The sequence below is a fragment of the Diabrotica undecimpunctata genome, chromosome 8, assembly GCF_040954645.1.
Source record: "Diabrotica undecimpunctata isolate CICGRU chromosome 8, icDiaUnde3, whole genome shotgun sequence".
NCBI classification, from domain to species: domain Eukaryota; kingdom Metazoa; phylum Arthropoda; class Insecta; order Coleoptera; family Chrysomelidae; genus Diabrotica; species Diabrotica undecimpunctata.
Window position 1 is genome coordinate 105,425,506 of NC_092810.1, and position 27,883 is coordinate 105,453,388.

Consider the following 27,883-nt stretch of genomic DNA (forward strand, 5'->3'; position numbering starts at 1 on the left):
TAAGGTAAACTATACGTTCTAGAGTTTAATAGAAAGTCTTGAGGAATACTCATATACAGGGTGAACTACAGAAGAAATTTACGATTCTCTCATATTTTTTAATATACAATTCATAACTATATTTTATACACTTAACAAAAAAATTTCAATTGCCTACCACCTATCATCAAAACAATATACAACTATAAAAAATTTAAAAAAAGAATTAAAAAAATGGATCCATGGTAATAGATATAAATTGCATGAATTAATGAACAGATATTAATGACCTAAAATTTGAAATAAATGTTATATTATTAAATTTTATGTTTTCCTAATTGTAATTTGTCTACAGTTTGCATGTTACTACTTTAAATTTTTTATCATTGTAATTTGTGCGATAAAAGTATGATAATAAAAAACAACTCTCACGTACAAGTTGTAGTCCATGTGACACACAACTTCTGTGAGAAACTGGATTTATTTATAATATTGTATAAAATATGCAAATTTATATTGTAACATTTTTTTTTATAAATAAACTTTATTATTACTACGGTATCAAAAGGATTGAGCTCTGATGGGGCTGTTTCCGTGTTATCGAGCACTAGGTAACTTGGTATGCTGGAGTATCTCCAAACAATTTTCGTACACATCTGGTCGTCGAGAGTAGTACAGCTTTCTGCATGGTCTTATAGAAATGTTTATTTATTCCATGGTTTCTTGGGCTTGACATACATATCGGAATTTGTCGTTTTGGACCTGAGGGTCTTTGACGATCTATTTCAGGTAATTTTTGGTTGGTACAACCTGATCCTGAATGGCAAGTAATGAAGCTTCTGTTTCGGGGAACATATTTCCTGTTGCAAGCCAATAGTTCGACGCAATATTGTCGATATAGTCCTGACTGACTTCACTTGGATGTCGTCCGTGCAGAGGTTTACCCATCCAGATGCGCATTTTTTCGTTCTTGGTAAAATGGTTTATGCGCATTTCTTGTTTCCTCAGTTTGATCGGTGTTGTGTCATCTACTGCAAAAACCGCGTGATGAAGGTATTATTATTATCCAGATTTAGCCATACGGCTCTCACTCCCTCTAAGGAGAAAATTTACTCATCCCATATACCTACGGTATCAAAAGGATTGAGCTCTGGTGGGACTCTTTCCATGTTATCGAACCCTAGGTGACTTGGTATGCTGGAGTATCTCCCAAAAATTTTCGTACACATCTGGACGCTGAGAGCAGTACAGCTTTCTGCATGGTCTTGTAGAGATGTTTATTCAGGCCTAGCTTTTTTATGTTTTCTAGGAGATTCTTCGGAATGACTCCAGTAGTAGAAAGAATAATTGGTATTGTCTGGGTACTTTTCATTCTCCACTGTCTTCGTATTTGAATTTCTAGATCCCTGTACTTGGCGATATTTTCGTTATGTTTAACACGAAGATTATTGTTGTTGGGTATCGCCACATCAACTAGTGTTGTTTGTCTCTTTAGTTTATTAACTAGTGTGAGATCTGGTCTATTATGTGCCACTCTTTGGTTTGTGAGCACAGTGCGGTGCCAGTATAGCTTTTAGTTATCATTCTCAAGTATACTTTCAGAAACGTATTGATAATATGGGAGATGGTTTGTTTGGAGAAGTCCCCGTTTGATGGCTATCTCTTGATGAAGGATTTTTCCTCATGAGTCGTGCCGTTTCTTATATTCAGTTGCAGCAAATGCCTGGCAGCATCCGTTAAGGTGTTGGATGGTTTCTTGAGCTTGACATCCATATCGGCATTTGTCATTTTGGATCTGAGGGTTTTTGACGATATATTTCATGTAATTTTTGGTTGGTATAACTTGATCCTGAATGGCGAGTAATGAACCTTTTGTTTCAGGGAACATCTTTCCTGATGTCAGCCAATAGTTCGACACTATATTGTCGACATGGTCTTGACCGACCTCATTGGGATGTCGCCCGTGCAGAGGTTTACCCATCCAGGTGCGCATTTTTTCGTCCTTCGTAAGATGGTTTCTGCACATTTCTGGTTCCTTTAGTTTGATCGGTGTTGTGTCATCTACTGCACAAATCGCGCGATGTAGAGTAGATGTCTCAGCCTGCACCTGAAAATAAGTTCTTAAATTAGTAATGTGTTTTTCTAGTTGCTCACTTATATCCATAAGTCCTCGTCCTCCTAAATACCGCGGTAATGTCGTTCTTTCTACTGCACTTCGAGGATAGTGTTTTTGTGCCTTTGTGAGGTTTGTTCGTACTTTTCGCTGAAGATTTTCTATATCTGTTTTTGTCCACTTAACAGTACCAAATAAGTAGCTAAGCGCGGAACATGCATAGGTGTTTAGTGCCTTAAACAAATTTTTACTATTAAGATGAGAACGAAGCAGCTGTTTTACCCTTCGTATAAACTCATATCTCAGTTTTCATTCCCTTATGGTCAATCTTCCGCGCTTGCTTTATTCTGAGGTATTTATTATTATTATTATTTTATTTTTTTTTAATATTTCATGTATTATGAGGTATTTTCTGTTATTAACTAAAAACTTTCCAAAATACCTTAAGTTTTATTCTAATTTCGAAAATACCTTAAATTTTTGTACTTATAAAAATATAAACAAATTATTTTTACTTAACTTTATAAATAAATAACTAACACAAAATATAGACTATAACGATATGTAATAAATGTAACAACCAATGTGATATTAAAAAAATAAGTACAAAATAAGAGTTTAAAATGTCCACCTCTAACGTCTATGCAAATTTGTAACCGATGTTGAAATACCCGAGCCACATTTCTTAACATTTGTATTTTAATACTCTTCTTCTTTTATTTAAGTTCCTTTTATCCATATCATCTGGCATTGTTGGAGGCTTGTGGTGCACAAGGATTTTTATACAGCCCTACATGAAAAAATCAATTCGTGATCATTCCGGTGAACGCGGTGGCCAAACAGTTGGTCCTCCTCGGCCTATCCACATCGCAGGAAAGTTATTATTTGGATGATTGTGAATAAGTCCTGTGTGATGATCTGGACCACTGTCGTGCAAAATCCACCTTCTTTGTCAAATATTAAGTGGGACAAAAATGGAAATAGCAGTAGCAATAGAAAATAATTATTTAGAAAATCCAGATATATAATCACGATTCGCGGCAGTCAAAAAATGTTTGGCAATCACTCATAGTCTTCAAAAATATCACCCGAAACAGTTAGAGGCCATCTAGTTTGACTCTAACTGTTAATAAAGAATGGATTGCTTGATACATAGTAATGAATATTATGCAGATTCACTGTCATATCTTTGTGAAATATAGCCTTATTTCCAAAAAGCACTTAATAAAAAAAATCGGTCATTGTGTACTTGCTGCTAAGGTCATTGACAAAAAATGAATCTGCGATGATAATCATCGACTGTCATATTTTGATATAACTGTATACGGTATGGATTCATTTTATGTTTACGGATGATTGGTATAAATTCTCTCTTTAATTATTTATTTAATCGGATAATTCTAGTTTACTTCTTATTCTTGCCACTTCCAGTCAGTATAGATTTATAATTATTCGTAAGGTTATATCATCCAATCCAGTTGATTTTAACATTTTTAGTGTTTTGTTATAACGGAACTTGTCAAAAAGCTTTTTCAAAATCAGTGGCGCAGATATATTTATATATTTTCATTTCTATTTCTTCATCTCTATATCAATAGAGATAACTTGTTCTTCTACTTCCCGTACTTTACAGTTTATAGTTCAAGTATCCCCAATAAAAATAATATTTTGGATTCAAATCGGGTGAACGAACAGGTCATTCAAAACTACCTAATCTACTAATCCATCGCCTAGGAAATGTCTGACTAAATAATTCTTGGTATGTTTTGCAGGGTATACCCAAAACTAGAGAACATAGAAAAAAAAAGTTAAGATGTCATGACTTCATTTTTCGTTGAAGTTACGATTGCCCAATCAAATTATCAATAGCTCATCACATTACCGAGATACAGGGCGATTATTGAAAAATGTCGAAAACGACATCGTTAAAATATCTGCTTTATTAAGAACAATTTTAAAAAAACTTTAGTGAAATTTTAACGCGATTATCCGAGTATTGATTAACCGAGCCTCTGGATTAACGGAGGTGGTAATTGAAAAGAACAAAGTGTCACTAGGGAGTGTTCTCGCCACTATGCTTCTAGTTTCTGCCTCACCAGCCACTCTTCCACATGTCAGTTTGAGTCATAACAGCTGGCTGTTCGGTTCGTCCCACTGTAAGCTCTTACAAGTTTATTCATGTCTTCTTTTTGTGCATTTTCTACGTAATTTGAAGTGCAATGTAAGTTTAAAATGTAAACTAGTTGTAGTTTCTTTAGAAATAAAATTAAGGGCTATAAAACACTTGGATAAGGGTGAGTCAGTAAATAAGTTTGATGCTGATCTAGATGTTAGAGAAATGACTGTGGAAGATTGGAGACGTAAACAAAAAGATATTAAACAATGGGTTAATAAAAGTGTGAGTAGTGGAAGTGATTTATTGCAGAAACCTATAAAGAAACGAGAATAAGAACAGACTCCTGAAGCCTTATTTTTATGGCTGGTAGAGTTAGGGTAAAGAGCTATGAGAACAATACCAAGAATTCTACAAAGAGTACTAAGTTGATAGCTAAGATGTGTTGAATGGCCGTCCACAAAGAGAATGACAGGAAATTCAACATTTTTCTGTTCTAAATATGGACGTTTCATCGCCGTTGTATATTCTGCTGGGGACATTCAAAATAGAAAAGAGGATTTTTTCTTTAAGATAGTTTTCTATTTGGGAAAACCAACCTCGTATATTTCCCTCAGACACATTTGACTCTTTAAAAATAGGTTATATCAGTGTTCACCTGGAATGTTGTTTTTAAATGGAGGGGTTCTATTATCTACATCCAAAAAGCTTTTTACAAAGGCCTGAATATCAACCTTTCTTCGTAGGAAGCCTTTAATATGGCCATCTAAAATCCATTCGACCAGTTTGTTTTCTTCATCTCTTGTTAGATACGTATTTCTTCCAAGTTCTGGTTTTGAAAATTTAGGACCCAAACGATATTGAAGTGTTTGCCTTGTAATGCCATACTTCATAGCGAAGGTCTTTTTCTGTTCACTATTCCTCACATCAGGTAATGCTTTCTGAAGAAATTCCTCGCTGTATGATTTTGTATATTTTGCATGCTTCTTTACTTTTAGCATCTAGAATAGTAAAAAAATATTCAAAGATAGTCAATGATTTCTTTTTTTTTTCACGCACAATTATTATTAATCTCGAATTCAAAAGAGGTGGTTATTAATGTTTGCGTGCCAATATTTATCATCATCATGCAACTTCTTCTGTCCACTGCTGGACATAGGTCTCTCCCATTTTTCGACACTCTTCACAGTTCTGTGCTTCTTTTTGCTATTTCTTGGATATTCGTCCAATGTCGTCCATCCAGCGTGTTGGTGGTCGTCCTCTGCTGCGTTTGTCTTCTCTTGGGCGCCAGTCAATTAGTTTTCTGGTCCATCTTGTGTCTTTCAGTCTCGGTATGTGACCTGCCCAACTCCATTTCAGCTTGGTTATACGTTCGACGACATCACTGATACCTGTTCTTTTCCTTAAGTCTTGATTCCTTATTTTGCCTTTTTTTGTCACGCCGAGAATTGATCTTTCCATGCGCCTTTGTGCCACTCGCATTTTTAGTACTGTTGTTTTTGTGAGCGTGAGAGTTTCTGCTTCGCATGTCATAATAGAAACAACGCATTGGTCAAATGTCTTCCGTTTCATAGCTATCGGGATGTTGCTCTTAAAGATGTCTCTTAGTGAACCATACGCCGCCCAAGCAAGTGTTATTCGTCGTTGAAATTCGCAGGTCTGGTTGTCCTTGCCTATTCTGATTTTATGACCAAGATATATGTACTTTTCTGTCAATTCTAGCACTTGATTTTGGATGATTAGGTGTTCGCTGGGAACTAAATTTGTCATAAATTTGGTCTTACTGATGTTCATTTTAAGACCTATTGTTGAAGATACGTTTTCTAATTCTTGTACCATTTGTTGTGCTTCACCCAGATCTTCGGTAATAAGTATTATGTCGTTGGCAAAACGCAGATGATTGAGCATTTCTTCATCTATTTCTATTATAGATCTCCATATTTCTCCATATATATGAATTTCTCTGGTGGTATCATGTAGTTTTACACGCATAGCGTTTTGGTATAAAGTTTGTACTAGCTTTGTGAGCCGGTAATCTATTCTACTACTGTTCAGAGCAGTTATAATGCTGTCTAATTCCACAGTGTCAAAGGCTTTGTGAAAGTCCACGAAGATAAGAACAAGTGGTCTGTTATATTCTAGCGACTTTTTTATTAAGGTTTTTACTGTTTGCAGGTGATCGTTTGTTCCGAATTTTGAGCGGAAGCCAGCTTATTCTCGGGGCTGGTAGAAATCTAACTTTTTTTCTAGTCTTGTCGTAATTATTCGGGTAAACATTTTATAGATGTGGTTCAATAGGCTGATTGGCCCATAGTTTTCTAGGTGCGCCTTGTCTCCTTTCTTGTGTAGTAGTGCCAATATTAGGAATAACAAAAATAACTTCAATTCTATATATCGGCACCTATGCCAATAGTTAGATCATGTTAAATTGTGCTTTCCAAATGTTGGCACCCTCTACATTGGCGCGAATCGACATTTTTATTAAGATTAAATTATACTAAAATCAAACCAATATGGTCGGTAAATGTGTGTAAAAATTTGTGTTGTATATTACAAAAATTAACCTGCTGATTAAGCCACTGAATTTTTCCCTAGTATATCTACCAAAAGTTTTTATAAAGTTTTTTAAAATTTATTTTAATAAAGAAGATATTTAACCTTTTCGTTTTCAACATGTTTTAATAATCCCCCCTATCTCGCTAATGTGTAGAGTTATTGATGATTTGATTGGGCAATCGTTACTTTAATGAAAAAATAAGTCTTGACATCTCAACTTTTTTTTTCTATCTCCTCTAGTTTTCGGTATACAATGCAAAATATACCAATTTGGGACACCCTGTACAGTATTTTGTACGGTCGACTTATAGAGAGGAGAATGGCTTGGGAAAATATCATTCAACAGATTGGCTACTTCACCGTTTTTCTATCGCCGTAGCCCGTCATCATTGAAACAGTAATTCGTTTTTTTTCTCGTAAAACCACGTAAAACAACTGTCAGCTTTAAATATTAATTAACACAATTTATTTTACAAAACTTTTCAATAAACGTCAAGCTATAGCAATTCTATATTTCCTGAATGACTTCATATTATGGTTGATCTCGTGTTGAATTGAGGATTCTAATAATAATACAATATGTAGTACGTTGTATTTAAAAAGCAAAGTTTAATGATATCAGAAAAATGGTAAATCTGGCATCATTACAAGCATCAAATTTGAAATCACCATATTGTTGAATAGAAGTTTCTTGGATTTTGTACAATTCGGACCACTTAAGAGACAGTTAGGCGTTTCCAGTCTTTTGGTTTACTTTGTATATGAAGTAATATGTAACTTTATTTTGAAACTTGGTTATATTTCTTGAAAACTATTATTCTATAATAGCTTCTGTGGCCAAAATCTAGTAAGTTTTCAATTCAACTCTCCAAACTCACAAACACACACAACCTTCAAAAAGTCGGTATATTCGGTTTTCTCAAATATTTTTAATTTAAATACTAGATTTTGTTTATATCATGCCAAAAATATCAGTACACATATGTGCGCGAATTCAAACACATGCTTGATTTCACGGAAAAAAAGTAGAAAAATTAAATTTATATAACGCAGTGTCGAAAGACAAAGTTTATAACTATTAACAACCTCTTTTTATTTAATTTTTAGTTTAGTGTTTAGTGTAAATTTTTTTTATAAACAATGTATTTTTTGAAAAATAATAATCCATAACATAACCATTTATTTCGTTAGTTACAAACTTATAAGGTATGTACCGAAAATTATGTAGATATCAAAATAACCTTATAAATATTATTTTTGGTTGTACGTATTTACAAGTAGTGTTCTACATTTTTTGTTAATCTGTATAATCAAATCATCATCCTCTTCTTCTTCCTTTATAAGAAAATTTGCTTGTTCATTGGCGGGATGTTGGATCTATGGAAGATTTGTACTCCATCTCTTAACACATGAGCTTGTAGACTATTGGGTAAAATTTTGTTACTGTAATGCTGTAGCACCATACTCTTTCGATTAAAACAAGATTCAGCTTGTGTGTAAGATATAAATCAATGTGGTTCAAAGATTGAAGTTCAGACGTTCGTCAAGTCTATATATCCCGAAACGCAATAGTATATCAATTTTTTTATGGATTTTTTAAACTGACTTTCGCAGTTGTATGATGATGGTAAATAAACTTTGGGAAATAAACTGTTATTTATTTAATGTAATAGTGTAATTAACAAAATGAGCACAGACTCTTATAAATCCATAGATACAACAATAATAACTGACGCGGTAAAAATAACAGTACAATTAATTTCATTACCATGACCACATTGTTATCATCTTCTTCTACTTCTTCTTCTTCATGTTTGCTTTTATTCTACTGAATAATCAACCAGTACATTTGTTTTGTTAATTTTTGGACCACTGTCATGAGTTTGAGAATATATTTCATGCCCTATTATGTTCAGTCCTTTGGGTTGAGCTACATTCTACTTTTTATGTTTTCTGTTTTCTTATAAGTGACTGAAATAATATTGGATAGGTTATTATAAAGGTTACAATTTTATAAGGTTGATCTGTAGGAATCTGAGATGAATTTTGATAATTTTAGGGGTTATATCTTATAGAAGCATTGGTATGTTAATTGGGGTTTTAATATTAATTTTAATTAGTTCCTGATATATACCATAATTTTTTATTTGGTTTTTTGAGCATTCCCAAAATATGTGTTCTAATGTTTCCTTTTATCCACATTCACAGTATGGGTTATTGCGAATGTTGATTTTATATAAATGTATTCTTGTTAGGCAATGACCAGTCCTCATTGTTCTCGTCTGTCTTTTTTTAGGTTAACTTAACTGTCGAACTGTCACTGGGTAGTTTAAAGGCGTTTTCACATATATTCTTCTTGTTATATACCCCCCCTTTGGATTACAAAACCAACCTGGGTGTGATTTAACAAAACAAGCAAGACAGAATTACATGTCCAAAAGTGAAGTTTTGGACGAGACACTCATGAAGAAAGAGTGCTTCCGAAACTGGTGTATACGACTCACTATTATTAGTAGACTGGCATATATGCAAAAAAGTGAAAAATATGCAAACAAGAATATGCACTAATTTACCCATAAATTTGCATTAAATATTTATTTTTTAAGAAGATATGCATCAATGCAAATATTTTTAATAATGGTATATTAATTATTGTATATTTATATTATTTATTGATTAGAAAATAATATGAATAAATATGAAAACTAAGTGTTGATGATAATAAAAGTAGTAAAAGAGTAAAATACTATTTCTTATAATTATGCACACAATAAATGCCAAATGTTTTTTAAAATTATCCATTAAAAACTTATAACTTCTATCTGTGTACATATATTTGAAGTTCTAAAAATAATTGTTTTTTTAAAATATTGTTTCAAATTTTTGAAAAATATTTTTTCCAGTGCCACCTTTAACATTTTGACAAGCTGATCTAATTTCTTTTATCAAGGGTATGCTTTTGAGTAACAGTTTTTTTGCATTGTAGTGTAACCTATCTGGATGAGAAGTGGAGGATGGAAAGATAAGAAGAAAATTCAGACGCAAGTCGCTTCACCTTGCAAACCAGTGCTCAGACGTTTTGAAGAACACGGCGCTGACCTTTGGGATGTGGTTCTATAAATTATGAGAGGGCAAATATTTAAAAAATGAGAGAATTTGGTACTAAAAGAAACGGGAAAAATAAAAGGCGTCACCTGGTCCTTTGTCGAGAGACGAGAAAATCTCTACGCTTAACCCATGAGAAGATTGATTTAAGAAGGATAAAAAATAGGCTAAACCTCTAAAAAAATTAATATGCATACAAAATCAAAAAAAAGTAAATACACTTACCTGATAACATATCTCTATATTTCTATCAGATTTACCTTCTTATTAGTTACTAGAAGAAAAAAAGAAAGAAAGATTCGAGGAGAGTATTAAACAAATTTAGATAAATGAATTAAGTAACTAGTTCTAAAATTATTTAGAATAGTTACCTTTATAACTGGGTAAAACCGCCAAATAAATTTAAATAGTGAAATTTAGCAAAAATACTTAGGTCTTACTCCAGTTATAGCATACTATTATGATATTATAGGCATTATATCTTACTATTTATAAAAAAATTACATATTAGTTAGTTAAACAAAAGCGCACAGCAATTCCCTCTGATTACCAGAGCACTGACATGCAAACTGTTAGGCTGTTAACTATAAAAGTTAACATGTGTATTTCTTTATTTGACCAGCAAAAAGACATTTAGGGATCTTATCTTCAACATTCAGCCAAGTTTAAAAATAAATTTTAACTTGTATAATATTGCTGTAGACTTTTTAGACTAATTTTCAACTGAATTAAAACTTATCACTTTATTTTATCTTTGTTTAGCGGTTGTACTTATATATTCGTAGCTCGGCACTACATTATCGATTTTCCCATGTTTTTTGCGGTCTACGTGCCCAATTGCGACTAAACACACTAGAAATAGACAAGCCTAAGCGGGACTCCACGTAATTTATCGTACCCTGAAGGATTTCAACATCGAAGTCCTCCGATGGCAAAATTCATTCTCTTACGAGTATACATTTTCCCATGACGTAAAAATACTTATTTATTGCCTGCGTAAATATCTAGGAGGAACTGAGATCAAATTAAATAGCAATTTGTTTATTATAAACATGCTCCAAAATGTTTTGATTATCAATCTCAGAAATGCAAAAAGAAAATGTTTTTAGGATTTTATGATATACGGGTTAAAACGAAGATGCTACAGCACTAAGGCAAGAAATGAAATTTAACGTAGAACTTGTGATGTATTTATTGTCAGATTTCTGATTGGAGCGTGTCTTTTTACCAACAAATGACTAGTTGTTTATAGTGATTTTAAGCAACGGAAAAAATTTAGCGATCTTTTTTATGGCTTTTTACTTAATAAATTCAAAATAATAAAATGTTTTTTAAGATCGACTATTTTCTATTAGTAAAAATAGAACACACAAAACGAATACCCCAAAAAATACAGATGTGTGATTTATATCTTACAGTTTTGTATTCAAAAGCAATAAAATATTTTACGACCGGCTACGAAAACCTATTAGTAACCACTATAATATACTTGTTGCGATTCATTATTGAATAATATATCTACAAAAAATTCCACTTTGAGAATTGTGTAAATAAAAAATCGTCTACAGGTACAATCCGACAAGCGAGAGCTGGCGGGTGAGCTGCGCGAAAATAGAAAAGAACTTATTCTAAGAGAGATCGGGGAGGTACTTAATCGCGGGTGTCACACATGCGTAGTTGCCGTATCAAAAATTTAGTTGGGATCTGAAAATTACGTTAGTAGATATGTTCCGTGGTTGTGTGGATGCGTGTGTGATAAACTTATTTACCACGAAAATAAAATAAAAATAATAATAATATTGAATAAAACGTAGAAAAAACTGTTAATATTTATGTTCGTAAAATGTAATTAATTCTCGAAGGTAAGGTATTTTTGAATGTATCGCGGACAGATGCAAATTATGTCTTAATGCTTACTAAATTAACACAACACACAACACGCATTATTTGTTTTTCTAAGCCAGACGATGAACTCAAGTATTATCGGCCTTTTATCTTGTTATATCATTGCTTACAATATCATATTTCGGTTCCCATTTATGAAAAATGTAACGTATTGAAATATTAAAGTATTAGTGAATAAACATATATATAACATATTATAAATACATATTAGTAAAGAAACATATTGGAGAAACACATTTCAATTTTTATGTCATTTCTATTTCACATTATTTACTGGTAATCTAATGCACTGTAATTTTTTATTTATTTATTGATGGTAATTTAACCTAAGTTAAATTATTTAAATTTGAACTTATTTTGAAAATGAGTATTATAATTACCAGTTAAATGAGCTACACGTTCTTGTATCTTTTTTAAATCAACTAAGACTTTATCTACATTAGCTTCTTCGGTTGTAAACTTAAAAACATTGAAAATTATTTCTCTTGCTTGAGATCCCAAAGGTTTGCGTTTGCCATTTTAATAAATATAAATAATAGTTTATAATATAGGACCACTCCAAATAAAAATGTGACAACACTGTCAGAAATCTAGCTTAGAAATCCCACGATGTGAACTCGTAGACGAAAGCAATAGAAATGAGCAATCCCTTCCACTTTTCAATTTGTTTTACGCGCAACTCGCCAGCTCTCGCTTGTCGGATGATATATACAGTTTGAAAACAATTTGAGAGATTTATTATTACAATTTACATTTTGACATCTACGAATTTATCTTAAAAAATTACTACTTTTAATGGAAATAAAGAACAATCCAAGTTTTGTATTTTAAGAACGATTTCCAAAGTGGAAATCGAAACGTCAAGAATATACTTATTTTAAAAGTAAATTGTGACTTATTCTCATTAAAAGTAGTAATTGCATTAAAGTGCTATAAGAAAATACCTTCAGAGCAATATCTTAGAAAAAACTCGTATTCGATAAGTAAACATTGCAAAAAAATATAGTACAAAGGTAGGATTTATTAATGACATATTTTTGTCGAGAAGAAAATATATTTAGAGCCGTATTAAGAAAGACATATGTTTTGTTGATATGTTACGAAGGCTATAAAAACCACTGTATATGAATTTATAATCTCTAATTGCTAGCTGTCCTTTATCCATCTTCTTGGTCTTACGTAAGACACGTATTTCAATGTTATGCTCATTTAACTAAGTTCCAGTTATCTACTGGTTACTAATCTATAATCAATCTTTCTATCTAAAATATCTTCTTGGTGGCTTAATTCTTTGTTATTTGTATCTCATGACCCGTATCCGTGAGTTTTTTACTGGTGCTATAAACATATTATTATAAGAGAGCTATTCGTCTAGTCGTTGCTGTTTCGTTTCCGCTATCTGCCATCTGGCGTTGATAAAGTCTATCTCTCTTCTACGAAATCATCAAAATTATTGTAAAGATATTATAGATTTTTGCTATAATAACTGAAAATACTTCTTTTTTTGTTGCAGATTATGTCACGGTCGTTTGTAGGAAACAGTTTTAAGATATTACAGGTTTTACACGGCCATACAAGTGATGTTACCAGCTGTGATTTTGTCTCACCTTCAACTATAGTTACAGGATCCAGGTAATATATTAATTTAGATTTAGTATAAAAAAATTAAATTTATTAAATAATGGATAAAATAACAGAAGGGGAAATGGCCACCAAAATGAAACACAGAATAAACAACAGTCGGCATAGTTTTTAACATAAAGCGGTAATTTTAGAAGAACCCAAAACCTAGAGGAATAATTTTATAAATTTCTTTAAGTGGCGAGACCAACATGAATACTTCAAATAAGGAAACAGTGGAAAGTAAAAGGCCATAACTAGAAAACGAATCAGTCTTTAGCAACAAAACTATGAAACATATGTCAAAGGACATATATCTGAGACATGATGTTGCGTCTGAGTTGTATATTGTAAAGTATTTAAAAAATACTTAGCCGTATAGTAGCCAAAAGTACAAGGGATCACGCAAAAACAAAAACAAGTAGACGCGTGGAGTGCAAGATATACTGTACGGAGGAAGATAGAAATGACAACAATGATATATTTTCAGGAGAAAATAAACTAAAATTGTGCAAGCCGAAAAAATAATTCAAAAGGTCACGGAAGAAACGTCAACAAAGTAATTGAGGTATAGTTGGCAATCTACCTCACAATAAATATTACAGGAATTAATGGGTATGAGCAGATAGATATATCTTAAACAAAAAGCATAAAAAGACACAAAAATTTTAAATAAGTCCATACAAGCAGCTTGTTATCCATATCTACATATATCCGGAAACTCGGAAACCGTTTTTGGATGGTGCTAGAAAGGTCAACAATGGAGACACTGCGGACGGTAGCCAGATGGTTGGTGGATCCGTCGTGGGTTCGAAACTAGCTTTTTGAACCGGGAATGAATCCAACGCACGAAATAAGTAAAGATAGGACAGGATAAGATATATAAGGTATATTAAAAAAGATACAGAAATAAACAAAAAGATAGATGGGTAAAATTACCAAAGATAAGATAAGGTAGAAAAAGGGCGCCACTTATCTTTTTGTGGTTTAAGGGGAAAATTAAGAAACCCTAGAAACGAAAAGAGATAAGGAAAGATATTTAGGTTCTAAGACCAAATCCAAGGAAAGATATCAACAGTTAATTATTAAATAAATTTGGTCAACACACTACCTGCACCAATAACAAACACCTACTTACCTACGAAACTTAATCAGCCTGATCCTTCTCCTGGTAGAAGGTATAATACTAATTTAATGTAATAAGCAAATATTCAGAAGTATTATTTTATCAGGAAACTTATTAGGAGTCGAGAAATAAAATTCATTGATAAAACAAAACAATATATTCAACAACGCGATTAAATTTGGATAAATCTGATGATTTTTAATCTGAATTTAAACACAAGTAAAAAAATGCAGCATTAATTAATAAATGGTTGTATACATATAGAAATAAATGGTATTATGATTAAGAATTACCTTTACATATACAATATAATAAAGTCATGCACAAATTAAATTATCAGCGAAGAGAGCCAGATAGTATTTAAAAAAATTCAACTAAAGCTGATTAAAGAAATATCTCTTCGCTGTTTATGGGCTTATCTCGAGATAACGGGTACAATAAAGTAAAAAAATGAATAGCAAATAAAACAAAGTTAATTAAAGTTAAATTCAAATGAATACAAAAAGATTACAAGAATTCTGTATTACAAAAATTAAACCAACCCGCACTTGGTTTTAAGTTAATTATCTGTCTCGCACTGTTGTTTAATGATTAACTGTGTTTTTACTGAGAATTAAATGTTCGTAATAATTATTAGTGAAGAGTTCTTAATAGGTAATTGAAAGTTCGTATGAAAATATTAAATGTTCTTTTAATTAAATTGCTAAATCGGTAGTTAACCTTACTCGGTGTAACTACAGGTTAAAAAATGGTTTGACGCTGATTCGTCCAGGATTGGGTAATATGATTACCATATTATTCGCCCAGATACTTGAAGGCAATATAATTACGATAACTTACAATAAATCTCAATGACTGCTGCATCATTTCACTGACACTTTACTAGTATCAAGCACTGAAGTTAATTAAAATAAAGGTACTTTGTAACCATATTTAATCTGATATGGTATTAGATTAAGAAACTCAAATATTTAAGTGTATACGCACGAAAAAATTCACAGAGAACGGAAAGTTCACATTTTATATATTCTCTCTATAGACGCTTTATCATAAATTCTAAATCATAAGAATCTTGAGCTAGGATTCATGAGCTAGGATTGTCATACGCAAAGTTCAGGGAGAACAGTACGTCATTTTCTATGGGGATTCCCATTCCCTGGCAGGGGTTTTTCCAATTTTGGAGGGCTGCCTCAATATATAAATTTAACAGTAAGGGTGACATACTGCATCCTTGTTTTAGTCCTTTAGTTACTTTTATTGGCTCTAATAGTTTATATCCAATTTTTAGGTAAGTAGTGTTATCACTGTATATTTATGTGATTATTCCTAAAAGGTATGGACTAATGTCGAGTTATTGTTAAGCTTGCTACAATTTAAGTCTTGGAACTGTATCATACGCCTTTTCTAGGTCGATAAAGGCTAGATGTACTTCGGTACCAACCGCTATTCTTTTTTCTAATAATTGTTGGAGTATAAACAAATTATCAGTGCAATATCAAAGATCAAAAATTCAAACGTCAATAAACTTATTTTAACCTTCAATTGTGACTTATTCCTTTTAAAATAGTAATTAGATCTTATCTATGTCTTTAGTTCGGTTGGTGTTTCTCTTGTTTTTCTTTCTGTTTAATGACTGCTCGGATCTAATTGTGAACGCTATTCCATCCCTCCGTATTTCCCGTCATCTTCACGATCATCTCTCTTACAGTCACAGGGTTCATACCTATTTTATATACATTCTGTTTCTCTCCACTGTACATCTATTACACTCCAGCATTATGTGAATAACAATGTCGGAATATTCGCAGTATAGGAATTTATCTGTGTCTGTCTTTCTGAACCCATGAAGATACGCCCTAAAACAGACAGTCTACCCAGTACCTTAGGCGTGGGATCAGCATCTTTGTCCACTGAGCAACATCTTCCTTGTTGTTCCACTCTTCGTGCCATCTTTCCGTTATTACTAGAATATTTTACAGTAGACTATTTTAAAGTACAGAAAATAAGCTTTCTTATATATTAATTAATGCATATACCTAAATGTTCAAGAAAAAAAGTTTTAATGAGAAATTTAAATATTAGCGGTAAAAAAATTGAAACCAAAAATAATCAAAACATTTTAAAAAGTTGTAATAGATCCATTACGTTTAGAAAACAACTTGAGATCAGTAACTTTTGAAAATTATAAGCAAATCGACCAAAATTATTAACTTAATATTATTTGTTAATCTATTTTAGCAAGAATTGTAAATCATCAAGTGTTTTGTATAAAACTTAATGAGGTCGCTGGTTAAATGATAATCGATAAATAATAATAACGAAAAAATGAAATAATTTGTTTGTAAGTAAATTAGCGAAAAATAGCAAATGTTCGTAAATTGATATGTAAAATAAAATGCAATTCAAATAACAATTGGCAGATTTAATATTCTTATTGTCAATTCTATATGAAATTCACTTACCTTTTTCTCTGTGGTTGGGCCTCGCTCGGAGTCTAAGGTCTAAGGGTAAAAAATGGGATGCACACCCGATGCTGGTTAGCTTGGTTGTGTCCACGATGAGAGGTTTTTGTCAAGTGGCCGATCATACGAAACAAAATATGTATGTACGCGAATCCATTGGGGTGGTTCTTCTGTTCTTAGGACCTCCGTGAATAGCTGTAAATTAAGCTTAAAGTGGCATTTTAAATTTTCTACACAAAGAATGGGTACGTTTCCTTAAGGACTCTTTTGTGTTTGGGTTGACAAATGTTTCCCAAAAACATGTTGTTTTCAGACAAGTGAATTCTCAGAACTTGACAATAATTAATCAGCCAATTTGAGTTCGAGAATTTAAAGGATGAACTAAAGCCATATTATACTTAGCTAATATACTATGATCGAATAAAAGATTTAAAACTAAATAAGGTCATATTCTGAATATTAAAAATAAAATATTTAAATCAGTCTTGATACTTTTCCAAACATCAAGTAATAAATTACAAGGAATCACCGATTCAAACAGATTATTCGAAATTATATAGAATTTGCAGTTATAGGTACTATTATTTGGCCTAGCAATGGAAATAAATAAGGACTTAAATAAGCTGAGCTATTGATTATAGATTAGATGAAAAGTCGTCTGTAGTTTTAGTTAAAGTTACTAACAAAAATTAGATAAATGGATTTTAATAAATAAATAAAAAGTGCGGTATTCTGCGAAATTCTTTTTAAGTGCAATAATAAAACCAGTAATAATAAACTAACACAAATTCCACTATAAAAAGTGCCAATAAATCATACCCAAGCCAAGATGAAATTTATGAGTTTTGGGAAAATCAATTTTCCACATACATTTTCCATAACTGTCAACACTACATTATTACTCCCTACGAACCATACACCACTAATAAAGTCTCAAATGTTATCAAAGGAAATCTCCTGGACTAGACAGAGTTCAAAACTTCTGACCTTTTTTTTGAGAGAAGTTTTTGAAATGTTCATGAATACCATTAATAATTCGTACTAAAGGATGAACTAAAGCCATATTATACTTAGCTAATATACTATGATCGAATAAAAGATTTAAAACTAAATAAGGTCATATTCTGAATATTAAAAATAAAATATTTAAATCAGTCTTGATACTTTTCCAAACATCAAGTAATAAATTACAAGGAATCACCGATTCAAACAGATTATTCGAAATTATATAGAATTTGCAGTTATACTATTATTTGGCCTAGCAATGGAAATAAATAAGGACTTAAATAAGCTGAGCTATTGATTATAGATTAGATGAAAAGTCGTCTGTAGTTTTAGTTAAAGTTACTAACAAAAATTAGATAAATGGATTTTAATAAATAAATAAAAAGTGCGGTATTCTGCGAAATTCTTTTTAAGTGCAATAATAAAACCAGTAATAATAAACTAACACAAATTCCACTATAAAAAGTGCCAATAAATCGTACCCAAGCCAAGATGAAATTTATGAGTTTTGGGACAATCAATTTTCCACATACATTTTCCATAACTGTCAACACTACTTACTACTCCCTACGAACCATACACCACTAATAAAGTCTCAAATGTTATCAAAGGAAATCTCCTGGACTAGACAGAGTTCAAAACTTCTGACCTTTTTTTTTGAGAGAAGTTTTTGGAATGTTCATGAATACCATTAATTATTCGTACTATTTCTAATCCGCAGGAAATACCATCATTCCTCAGAGGACAGCTTATTTAATACCGATGGATCAAAATAACACCCAAGATCCAGCCAAGTATCGCCCAATTAATTGTCTTTGAACTTTTTATAAATTGGCCATGTCCTGTGTAGCCCAGCATATCTACCAACACTGTGCTCTAAACGTCTAAAAAATATCATAGAATCTCGACAGAAAGGATGCACAAAGGGTTTCATGGGATACGTACGACTTTCATCAACTAACTAATTTCAAATTAGTTATACACCAAAAAAGGAACCTCTGTACTGCTTTTATTGACTACAAAAAAGCATTTGACTCAGTGCCGCATGAAAAGATTATAGATATCTTAAGAATGCATCAGATTAAAATATAGTCACTTTTTAACACATATAATGACAAATTGGAAGACTAAAACTCACTTTCAAATACCTGATGAAAACAATATCGAAACTGAAAATATCGCAATCAACCGGCGCCTATTCTAAGTAGACTTTTACTGTGGCTCTTTCTAGTGATGAAATTCCTATTTCAGCTATTAAACTACACTGACTCAAGTTTTAGCATCAAAAATAAAAATAATGTAGTGTCGAATCTTAATCATCTGTTGTTTATTGACGATTTGAAATTAATGGATTCAAAAACTGGATGCTAAAAACTGTAGAAACCTTCTTAAATAATATTATTATGCACTTTGGACTAGACAAGTACCATGTTTTAAATCGGAGGATTCGATATGCAAAATAGCCAGAGCATCGAGGACATGGGTGAAACTGATATGTAAAATTATCTCGGAGTAAAGCAAGTGCGGAATATTGACCATAAGCAAATGAAAACCGAGATAACTTTGGAGCCCATATGTAGGGTAAAACATCTGCTTCATTCATAGCTTAACAGTAAAAACTTATTTAAGGCAAACACCTACGCATGAAAGTGCGCGTTCATAACGAGGCGCCGACCCTCGCTCGGACCATGGGATGGTATCATTTAATCGATTTTCGGTAAAATAAATGCATTACTTTAAATGAGAGCGTTCACCGTCAGTGCTACGCTCTAGTCGAGGAGACGGTGCGATTGTCTCCGTTATGAACGCACCCATACGCGCTTAGCCATTCATTTGGTATTGTTAAGTGGACTAAAACAGGTATAGAAAAAATTCAAAGCGAATGTACGAACAAACCTCACGAAAGCACAAAAACATCATACTCATAATGCAGTTGAAAGAATTACATATCCACGGTATTTAGAAGGAAGGAAATTTACGAATATAGGCGAGCAATTAGAAAAACATATTGCTCATTTACGAACTTATTTTCGGATGCAGGCTAAAACATCTACTTTGAATCGCGTGATTTGTGCAGTAGATGACAACACCGCTTAAATTGAGGGAAAGAGAATTGCGCATAAATCACCTTTTTAAGGAGGAAAAAATGCGCCTGTAGATGGGTAAACCTGTACATAAACGACATCCCAATGAAGTCAGCCAAGACTATGTCGACAATACGGTCGAATTATTGGTTGATATCACGGAAGATGTTTTATGAAACACAAGGTCTACTCGCCATTCGGGATCAAGTAATTCCAATCAAAAATTACCTGAAATATATTTTCAAAGAACCTCAGGACCAAAATGACAAATGCCAATAAGGATGTCAAGCCCATAAAATCATTCAACATCTTACCGGGGGCTGCCAGGCATTTGCTGAAAGGTAATATACGGAATGGCATGACCCAGTAAGTAAGATTCTTAATCAAGAGGTAGTTATCAAACTGGGACTTCTTTAAACCAACCATATCTGATAGTAGTAATACATTCCTAAAAGTATGACTTAGAATGACAACTACAAACAGGCTACATTGGGACCGCACTGTGCCCAGACACCAAACAGTAGCACATAATAGACTAGATCTCGTACCGGTGTTTTTGCTTTTATTCTTAAGTGTTAAACTTGTGTTTGAATATAGGTGTAAGACACAAACTAAGCTTCATACAGGACGGGACTATAAAAATGCTAAAAAGCGATGATGCAAAATAAAATTTCTCAAATATGTTTAACGAATATAACTTAAAATCTTAATATGATTAGTGAAGAAAATATATAGCACCTAAAGATTGGTCATCCAACACTGCCTCATAAGTGTTGTCACCAGTAAAAAGATTTACTTTATTGATTGCAAAAGGCGTAACTAGTCTGATTGTTTTACATAACTGCACAATGTCATTAATTTAGGGTATTTGATTTTATAAATCTGATATTAAAGTTGTTAACCCTTAAGTAGATATTATCTTAACGTTTAACTTTAAATATTACAACTATATAAAATAACGAATACATATTATAACAAACAAACTTTTTTTAAAGATCATTTACAATCTACGATACTGTTACTAACGTATTTACTATTTTTATTCTAGCGATAAAACAGTACGAGTGTGGGATTGGAAAGTAGGATCGGGCTACGAAGAAAGATCATCATCTCCTTTAAGAGCTCACAAATATCAAGTCACGTGCGTAAGGGTCTCACCGCAAGGATCATTATTAGCCAGTTCATCTGTAGATGGAACTGCAATAATATGGAGTATGCACAACTGTGTTAAACTTTATACCATAACCCAAGTTAATGGAGATGCTATACGTGTATGTAGGTAAGTGGCTGTTCAAAAACTTGTAATTTTATTTCATTATACCAAATTAGCAACAAAAATGAAACAACTTGCCATAAAACTGTCTGTATCTCGTGGTGATACAAGCCTATAGTGCTAAACGTAACAGAAATCTTAAAACATAGTGTAATGCCTTCTGTTTCCGAAATTGGGTCGATTCACTTATAACTCAACAGATATAGCTGCAATGTTCAAGGTCACTTCATCGATAAAGGGAGGAGCCAAAACTCAGTTATATGTAAGCGGCCGAAGCGTAAACATCCATATATTTAGCATTGAACATAAATTCTACTGCGTTTGCTACGTTGTCGGATAACTTCGATAACATCGGACTCTGAGTGCACAAGATCATGAAATTATATGCTCGGTTTTATTATGATTAATAACTTAGCAAATAACATATTTTATCAATTACTTTAAACATTTTAACTTTGATATTAGTGCTCTAATAATAAATATAATTATAAACTCATTACAGTAATTATGGAGTATTAATGTTACAGTTCAATACATCTAAAATAATATTCGATTAGGCAACACCGCATTAACCAACGTCTGTCGTGTTTTGTCGTGTCAAATCGTCACCGTTGCAGTTAAATCTGTTTAGCTGTACGTGAGGTAATAACGATTAGTTTGATGTATCAATAATGCTGTTAAACATCTAATCCAGTTAGATATATTTATAACTCAAATATATATATATATATATATATATATATATATATATATATATATATATATATATATATAAACATATATATATATATATAAACATATATATATATATATATATATATATATATATATATATATATATATAATATATATATATATATATATATATATATATATATATATATATATATATATATATATATATATATATATATATGTAAATATGCCACTTTCAATATATCTTATTATCTTTTCTGAATGTTTTAATTTCAAAATAAGATACTGAATATTATGAGACTTATGGGTATAAAAACCTATCCTGTAATGGAAATGTATTTAGCAAGCAAGGTCTAGCAAGAAGAACAACCTGGTTAAAGAACCTCGGAAGATTTTCAAATCTTAGTATCTTTTAAAGAAAAGAACAACAACTATATAAAAGTTCTTTAAAAATTACATAGATTAAAGGGATTATTCCAAGTTCAAATAATATAAACTTTATTATTTATTTGTGTTTGGTTTTTTCCCTTCTTAATTACTTATTAACATAAACTCTGTTAATTGTTTAATAAATGCAAACGAAACATTTTTACATATTATTACAATATGTAATATAATGTCAAAATTTGCAATGAAGGTTTGCATAAACATAGACACTTCCTCTGTCAAACTAACCTAAAATGAACATAAAAAAAGAAGAGACATGGTGACCATAGTAATAAGTTTTGACCGAAAGAAAAAGAAAATCAAATAATATAATTTCAAATGTTAATATAATGTCAAATGTTAAGTAATTCTGCTAATTTTATTGTACAATTCTCACAAAGGTGAGCCTGTTGAAGATACAACAACTTCGTTGTCTATTTTAATGCAGTTTTTTGTTTTAATTTTTAGTATGTTTTGAGAAAGAGTTAAAATAACTCGAAAGCTTAACAAACCTTATATATTTATATATATATATATATATATATATATATATATATATATATATATACATATGTCCAAAAGTTTGGAATATTGGAATATTTCATCTTTTTATTGATTTTTATATATAAAATCTTCTGAATAGTTAAACATCATTTTGTTTCAATTCTCAACAATACTAAATAAATCTCAAAACCAGATAAACGATATGCGAAAAAAATATTTATTTTCTTGGAGTGAAAAGCTTACAATGTAGAACTTATATTTAAAAATATATTAGTATAGAAAAAAATAATTTTTAATAAAACTAATAATAAGTATTTCCTCCATTGGCCTGTATGCAAGCCTGTAGGCGATTTGGAATGCTGCCGATTAACTGGTCGAGTTGGGCTTGCGGAATTCTATCCCACTCTTCACGAGCAGCATCTTAAGTTCTCGAAGTGTAATAGGGGGATTGTTTCGCTTCTTGATGCGTGTTTTGAGAATGTCCCAAGCATGTTCAATAATGTTAATGTCGGGGGAATTCGAGGGCTACTGTAATGTAGATATTCCTTCTTCTTCAAGAAAATTTTGTACTGCTGATATTCGATGAGGAGGTGGCGTTGTCATGCATAAACACAAATTCATCACCTACTGCCCCTCGGAATAGACGTACGACAGGATTTAAAACTTCCTTGATGTATACAGCACCAGTGACTCTTTTCTCCAGAACCAGCAGTGACGTCCGTGTACCACACATAATACCACCCCAAACCATAATACTGCCACCTTCAAATGGGACACGCAGTTTAGCTGTTTCTAGTGGGGCTTGTCGTCCTGGGGCCCTCCAAACCAGTGTTCTTCGCTAATCAGATACCAAGGCAATTTTTGACTCATCAGAGAACATCACGTTATTCCAGTTAGGATCATGATGCACCATTTCTCTAGCCCATTGCAACCTTACTATTTTGTGTTGGTAGGTTAGTTTAGGAACACGTAGCGGTCTTCTACGATACAAATTTACCGCATTTAGTCTGCGTGTTATTGTTTGCCGTGAAATATTCAGTCCTTGAAGCCTATAAATTTCTCTGGATATACCACTTGTAGATTCCAACATTTCTACGAGCTATAAATGTTATTTGCCGGTCTTGTGCTGCTGTTGTACATCGATTTCTACCACTTGGGGACGATCCTTGACGTTGACGTCATTTGTATCTTGGATTTTTTTTTAATTTTCGATACAGCACTCTGAGTAACATTAGCAATATTCGCGATATAACTTTGACTAAAGTCCTGTTGTAACAAAGCAATTACTCTGGATCTGTTAAAATGAGATATCACGTTTTTAGACATTTTTAAACGGCTCAATTCAAATTTAAACAAAGACTGAAATAATGTGTAAATACGCTAATCAGTTGAATGTGACCAAAATCATACAAAAACGATTCAAATTTTTTATCATTTTCATTTAATAACCCTCTAGAATGAATATTAACAACAGTTTTAAAACCACCATAGGCGTAGATATATTATTTGTACGTATTCCAAACTTTTGGACATGTGTGTATATATAGAAAGTAAAAACCCTATGATTAAAAAGTAATTAGGTGTATGTACGTAATATTATATTTCTTTTTAAGAAATACTAGAGGCCCATCTTGGGTGATTTTACTTTTTAATTTTTAAACCTGTCTTAATGGTATGCAACATGTTATGCATACAAGTGTAATTTATGTACAGGTAAATATTAATTTTATTTTGGATGTTTTTCCAGTACGTAACAATAAATGTTGCTTAGTTTATCTTTACCTAAATTTTAAAAATTTTAGAATATATTTTGTCCATTATTTTATATTTTAATGTGTGTTATTAATGTTGAGTGTCAATGCTTTTATAAATAATCTCAACGACTAGTAAGTTGCACTGAATAATTGTGATATTTTATAAATATTTACATATTTTTCTTATTACAGTGTCTTGAAAAAGGAATAAAACCATTTCGAAAGCTAGACAAAAAGTCAAAAGAGTGTTTCATTAACATCCCGGCCAATTTTCTGACTGCAACCCTAATATATATATATATATATATATATATATATATATATATATATATATATATATATATATATGCTGTCATACATTAAAAAATGCTACAGTTTATAATTTAATTGTCAATTAAAATAACGATTATAGTTTTTATACGACTTCTTCTAATACAGAATTAGTGTAAACATTTAATCGAACATGCTACTATTTTTTACGTTTTAACGTAAAACGTACTTTAGTTCAACACGTAAACATAAATGAGTAATAAATTAATTTCCCGTATGCAGTTCTAACACTATATCAGTCTGTCGTAGTTACAAAAAACTACTAAAACATCGATAAACATTTTGCGACTATGACTTAGCTTCGTACACAAACAAAGCTATTAGGTTTGATCACGCAATCATGTTTATTTTGTGTTTGTTGACTAAGTCCTAATAAACTCTGTAGTACTGACTCGACCCATTCTTGCGTTCTACAATAATGTATTGGATTCATCAATCATTACAGCTTTGTTGTCAGAATTTTATAAAGCGATTATTCGATGTTATCTATTTCTCGTTGAAAATCAATACCAGGATAGTGGACATTAACGTATCCAAATTTAGGATAAATAATGTACATGAGTTATAAATAGCTGCTAATGATATTAAAATTGGGGTTATTTAAAAAGAGGACATTTAAGGCGAATTCTGGTTTATTGTACATTTGAGTTATATTTATTTTACGTGTGGGTATAAATTAATTATTAGGGCTATCTACATATTTATATTGTAAGTATTCTGGTTATAGTTACGCAGTAATAATTTTTTATAAAAAAATTTCTTATATCTCTGTGCGCATTTAAAATAAAACGTTTCCTGTTTTCAATTCTTATAAACATAATAACTGAAATTTTTAATGAAATATACAAGGCAGAAAAAATACCAGTAGAGTGGCTTAAATCGGATTTCGTACCATTGCCCAAAAAATGTCATGTCAGCTGTAATGTTTTTGTATGCCCGATTGACTTCAAGAATGCTTTCGATAAAGTCAGGCTTAAACAAATGATGGAAGTGCTGAAGAGGACAAAGATTGACGGAAAAGACTTAAAAATAATAGCTACCCTGTATTGGAATCAATCAGCGGTGCTCCGAATAGATGGAGAATATACAGATCAGGTCAAAATCTTAAGAAGAGTGAGACAGGGGTGCATAACTTCACCACTGATATTCAATCTGTACTCGGATCACATTTTTGAAGAAGCTCTAAAAGATATTGATGAAGGCATCTCAATAAATGGAGTCAAGCTCAATAACCTGCGGTATGCAGATGATACAATAGTGTTTTCCAATAGCATAGAAGGGCTGCAAAACTTAATAAACAAAATAACGGAAACAAATAGAACATAGGGACTGGATATAAACACCAGAAAAATCAAGCTAATGATCATCAGCAAGGAAAACATAACTGGAGCAAATCTGTATGTGAACCAAATAAGAAATGAACGTGTCTCACAATACAACTACTTACGAACTATAACCAATGAGTAGTGGGACAATACTCAAGAGATTAAATGTCGCATCGGAAAGGCAAAAAGTGCATTCTTGTTTATGAGCTCTATGTTCAAGAGCCATGACCTCACCCTAGAATCAAACAAAAATTAGGCTCCTTAAATATTACGTGTACTCAGTGCTCCTGTACAGAGTAGAAACCTGGACATTGAAGGCGGAAACTCTATCAAAACTTCAGGCTTTTGAGCTATGGTTATACAGAAGGATCCTGAAGATACCATGGACCGACAAAGTCACCAATGAAGAAGTACTGCGGAGGATAAACACAACCGCGGATTTGGTCAACATCGTGAAAACCCCCCTTTTTTATTCAAATTAAGTTCAAGACACACACATAGGATGTACTTTGTTTAAAATCTGTGAAATGGCACAGCCGCACAAAAGACATTCAGAATCCAATATTGATCTAATATCTTCTTCTTGATGTGCCTATCCGTTACAAATGTTGGCGATCATCATGGCAATCTTTATCTTATCTGCAGCAGCGCGGAAAAGCTGCACAGATGTTGTATTGAACCAGATTCTGAGGTTCTTTAACCAAGATGTTCTTCTTCTTCCTGGACCTAGTTTTCCAAATATTTTTCCTTGCAGGATGGCTTAAAGGAGAGTATATCTGGATTCATTTCGCATAATATGTCCGAAGAACTGAAACTTTTGAGATTTGATGGTGGTCAGTAGTTCTCGATTCTTATTCATTCTTCTGAGGACCTCCTCAGTTGTGACTCGGTCAGTCCACGGGATCTTAAGCATTCTCCGATATAGCCACATCTCAAATGCTTAAAGTTTTCTACACATATCTTCGTTCAAGGTCCACGATTCAACACCATAAAAAAGGACAGAAAAGACGTAGCATCGCAGCATCATTATTTTTCTATCAAGAGAGAGGTTGTGACTCTTGAAGAAGATCCGATTGAAGGTTTATCTAGCTTTTCCGATGCGAGCTCTAATCTCCTGGTTGTTGGTCCATTCTTTATTTATTATGGTGCCGAGGTAGTTGTAGTGCGTCACTCTTTCTACAGGGGATTGGTTGACGTAGAGTTGACCTTCTGTTATTCTTTTCTTGCTAATTATCATAAGCTTTGTCTTCTTAACGTTTATATTGAGTCCATATTGTTGACTGTAATACGTGATTTGGTTCATAAGAACTTGTAGGTCTTCTAAGTTGTTCGCAAATATTTAGTAGAATACCTTTTTCAGTTTCGTGCAAAGCTTCGATACATATTCTTTCAGAGTACAGATTGAAGATTAGAGGAGATAAAATACAGCCTTGCCTCACTCCACGCATGATTTTCACACAGTCAGTGTGTTCACCTTTACCTCTGAGATTTGCTGTCTGATTCCAGT

At 32.2% G+C, this 27,883-nt stretch overlaps 1 protein-coding gene across 2 annotated transcripts in view; it reads left to right on the plus strand.

Annotated features, from left to right (window-relative positions):
• The window catches only part of LOC140447814 (WD repeat, SAM and U-box domain-containing protein 1-like), a 156,832-nt gene that overhangs the window by 15,377 nt on the left and 113,572 nt on the right, over positions 1–27,883 (plus strand). Inside the window, exons 1-3 of one of the 2 annotated variants that reach the window (XM_072540688.1) lie at positions 7,763–7,967; positions 13,285–13,403; positions 21,117–21,347. In XM_072540688.1, coding sequence (XP_072396789.1) covers positions 13,288–13,403; positions 21,117–21,347 — 347 coding nt within the window. In that variant the 5' untranslated portion in view covers positions 7,763–7,967; positions 13,285–13,287. Of the gene's footprint in view, positions 1–7,762; positions 7,968–13,284; positions 13,404–21,116; positions 21,348–27,883 lie in introns of those variants that run through there. The other variant, XM_072540687.1, reaches the window with a different exon arrangement.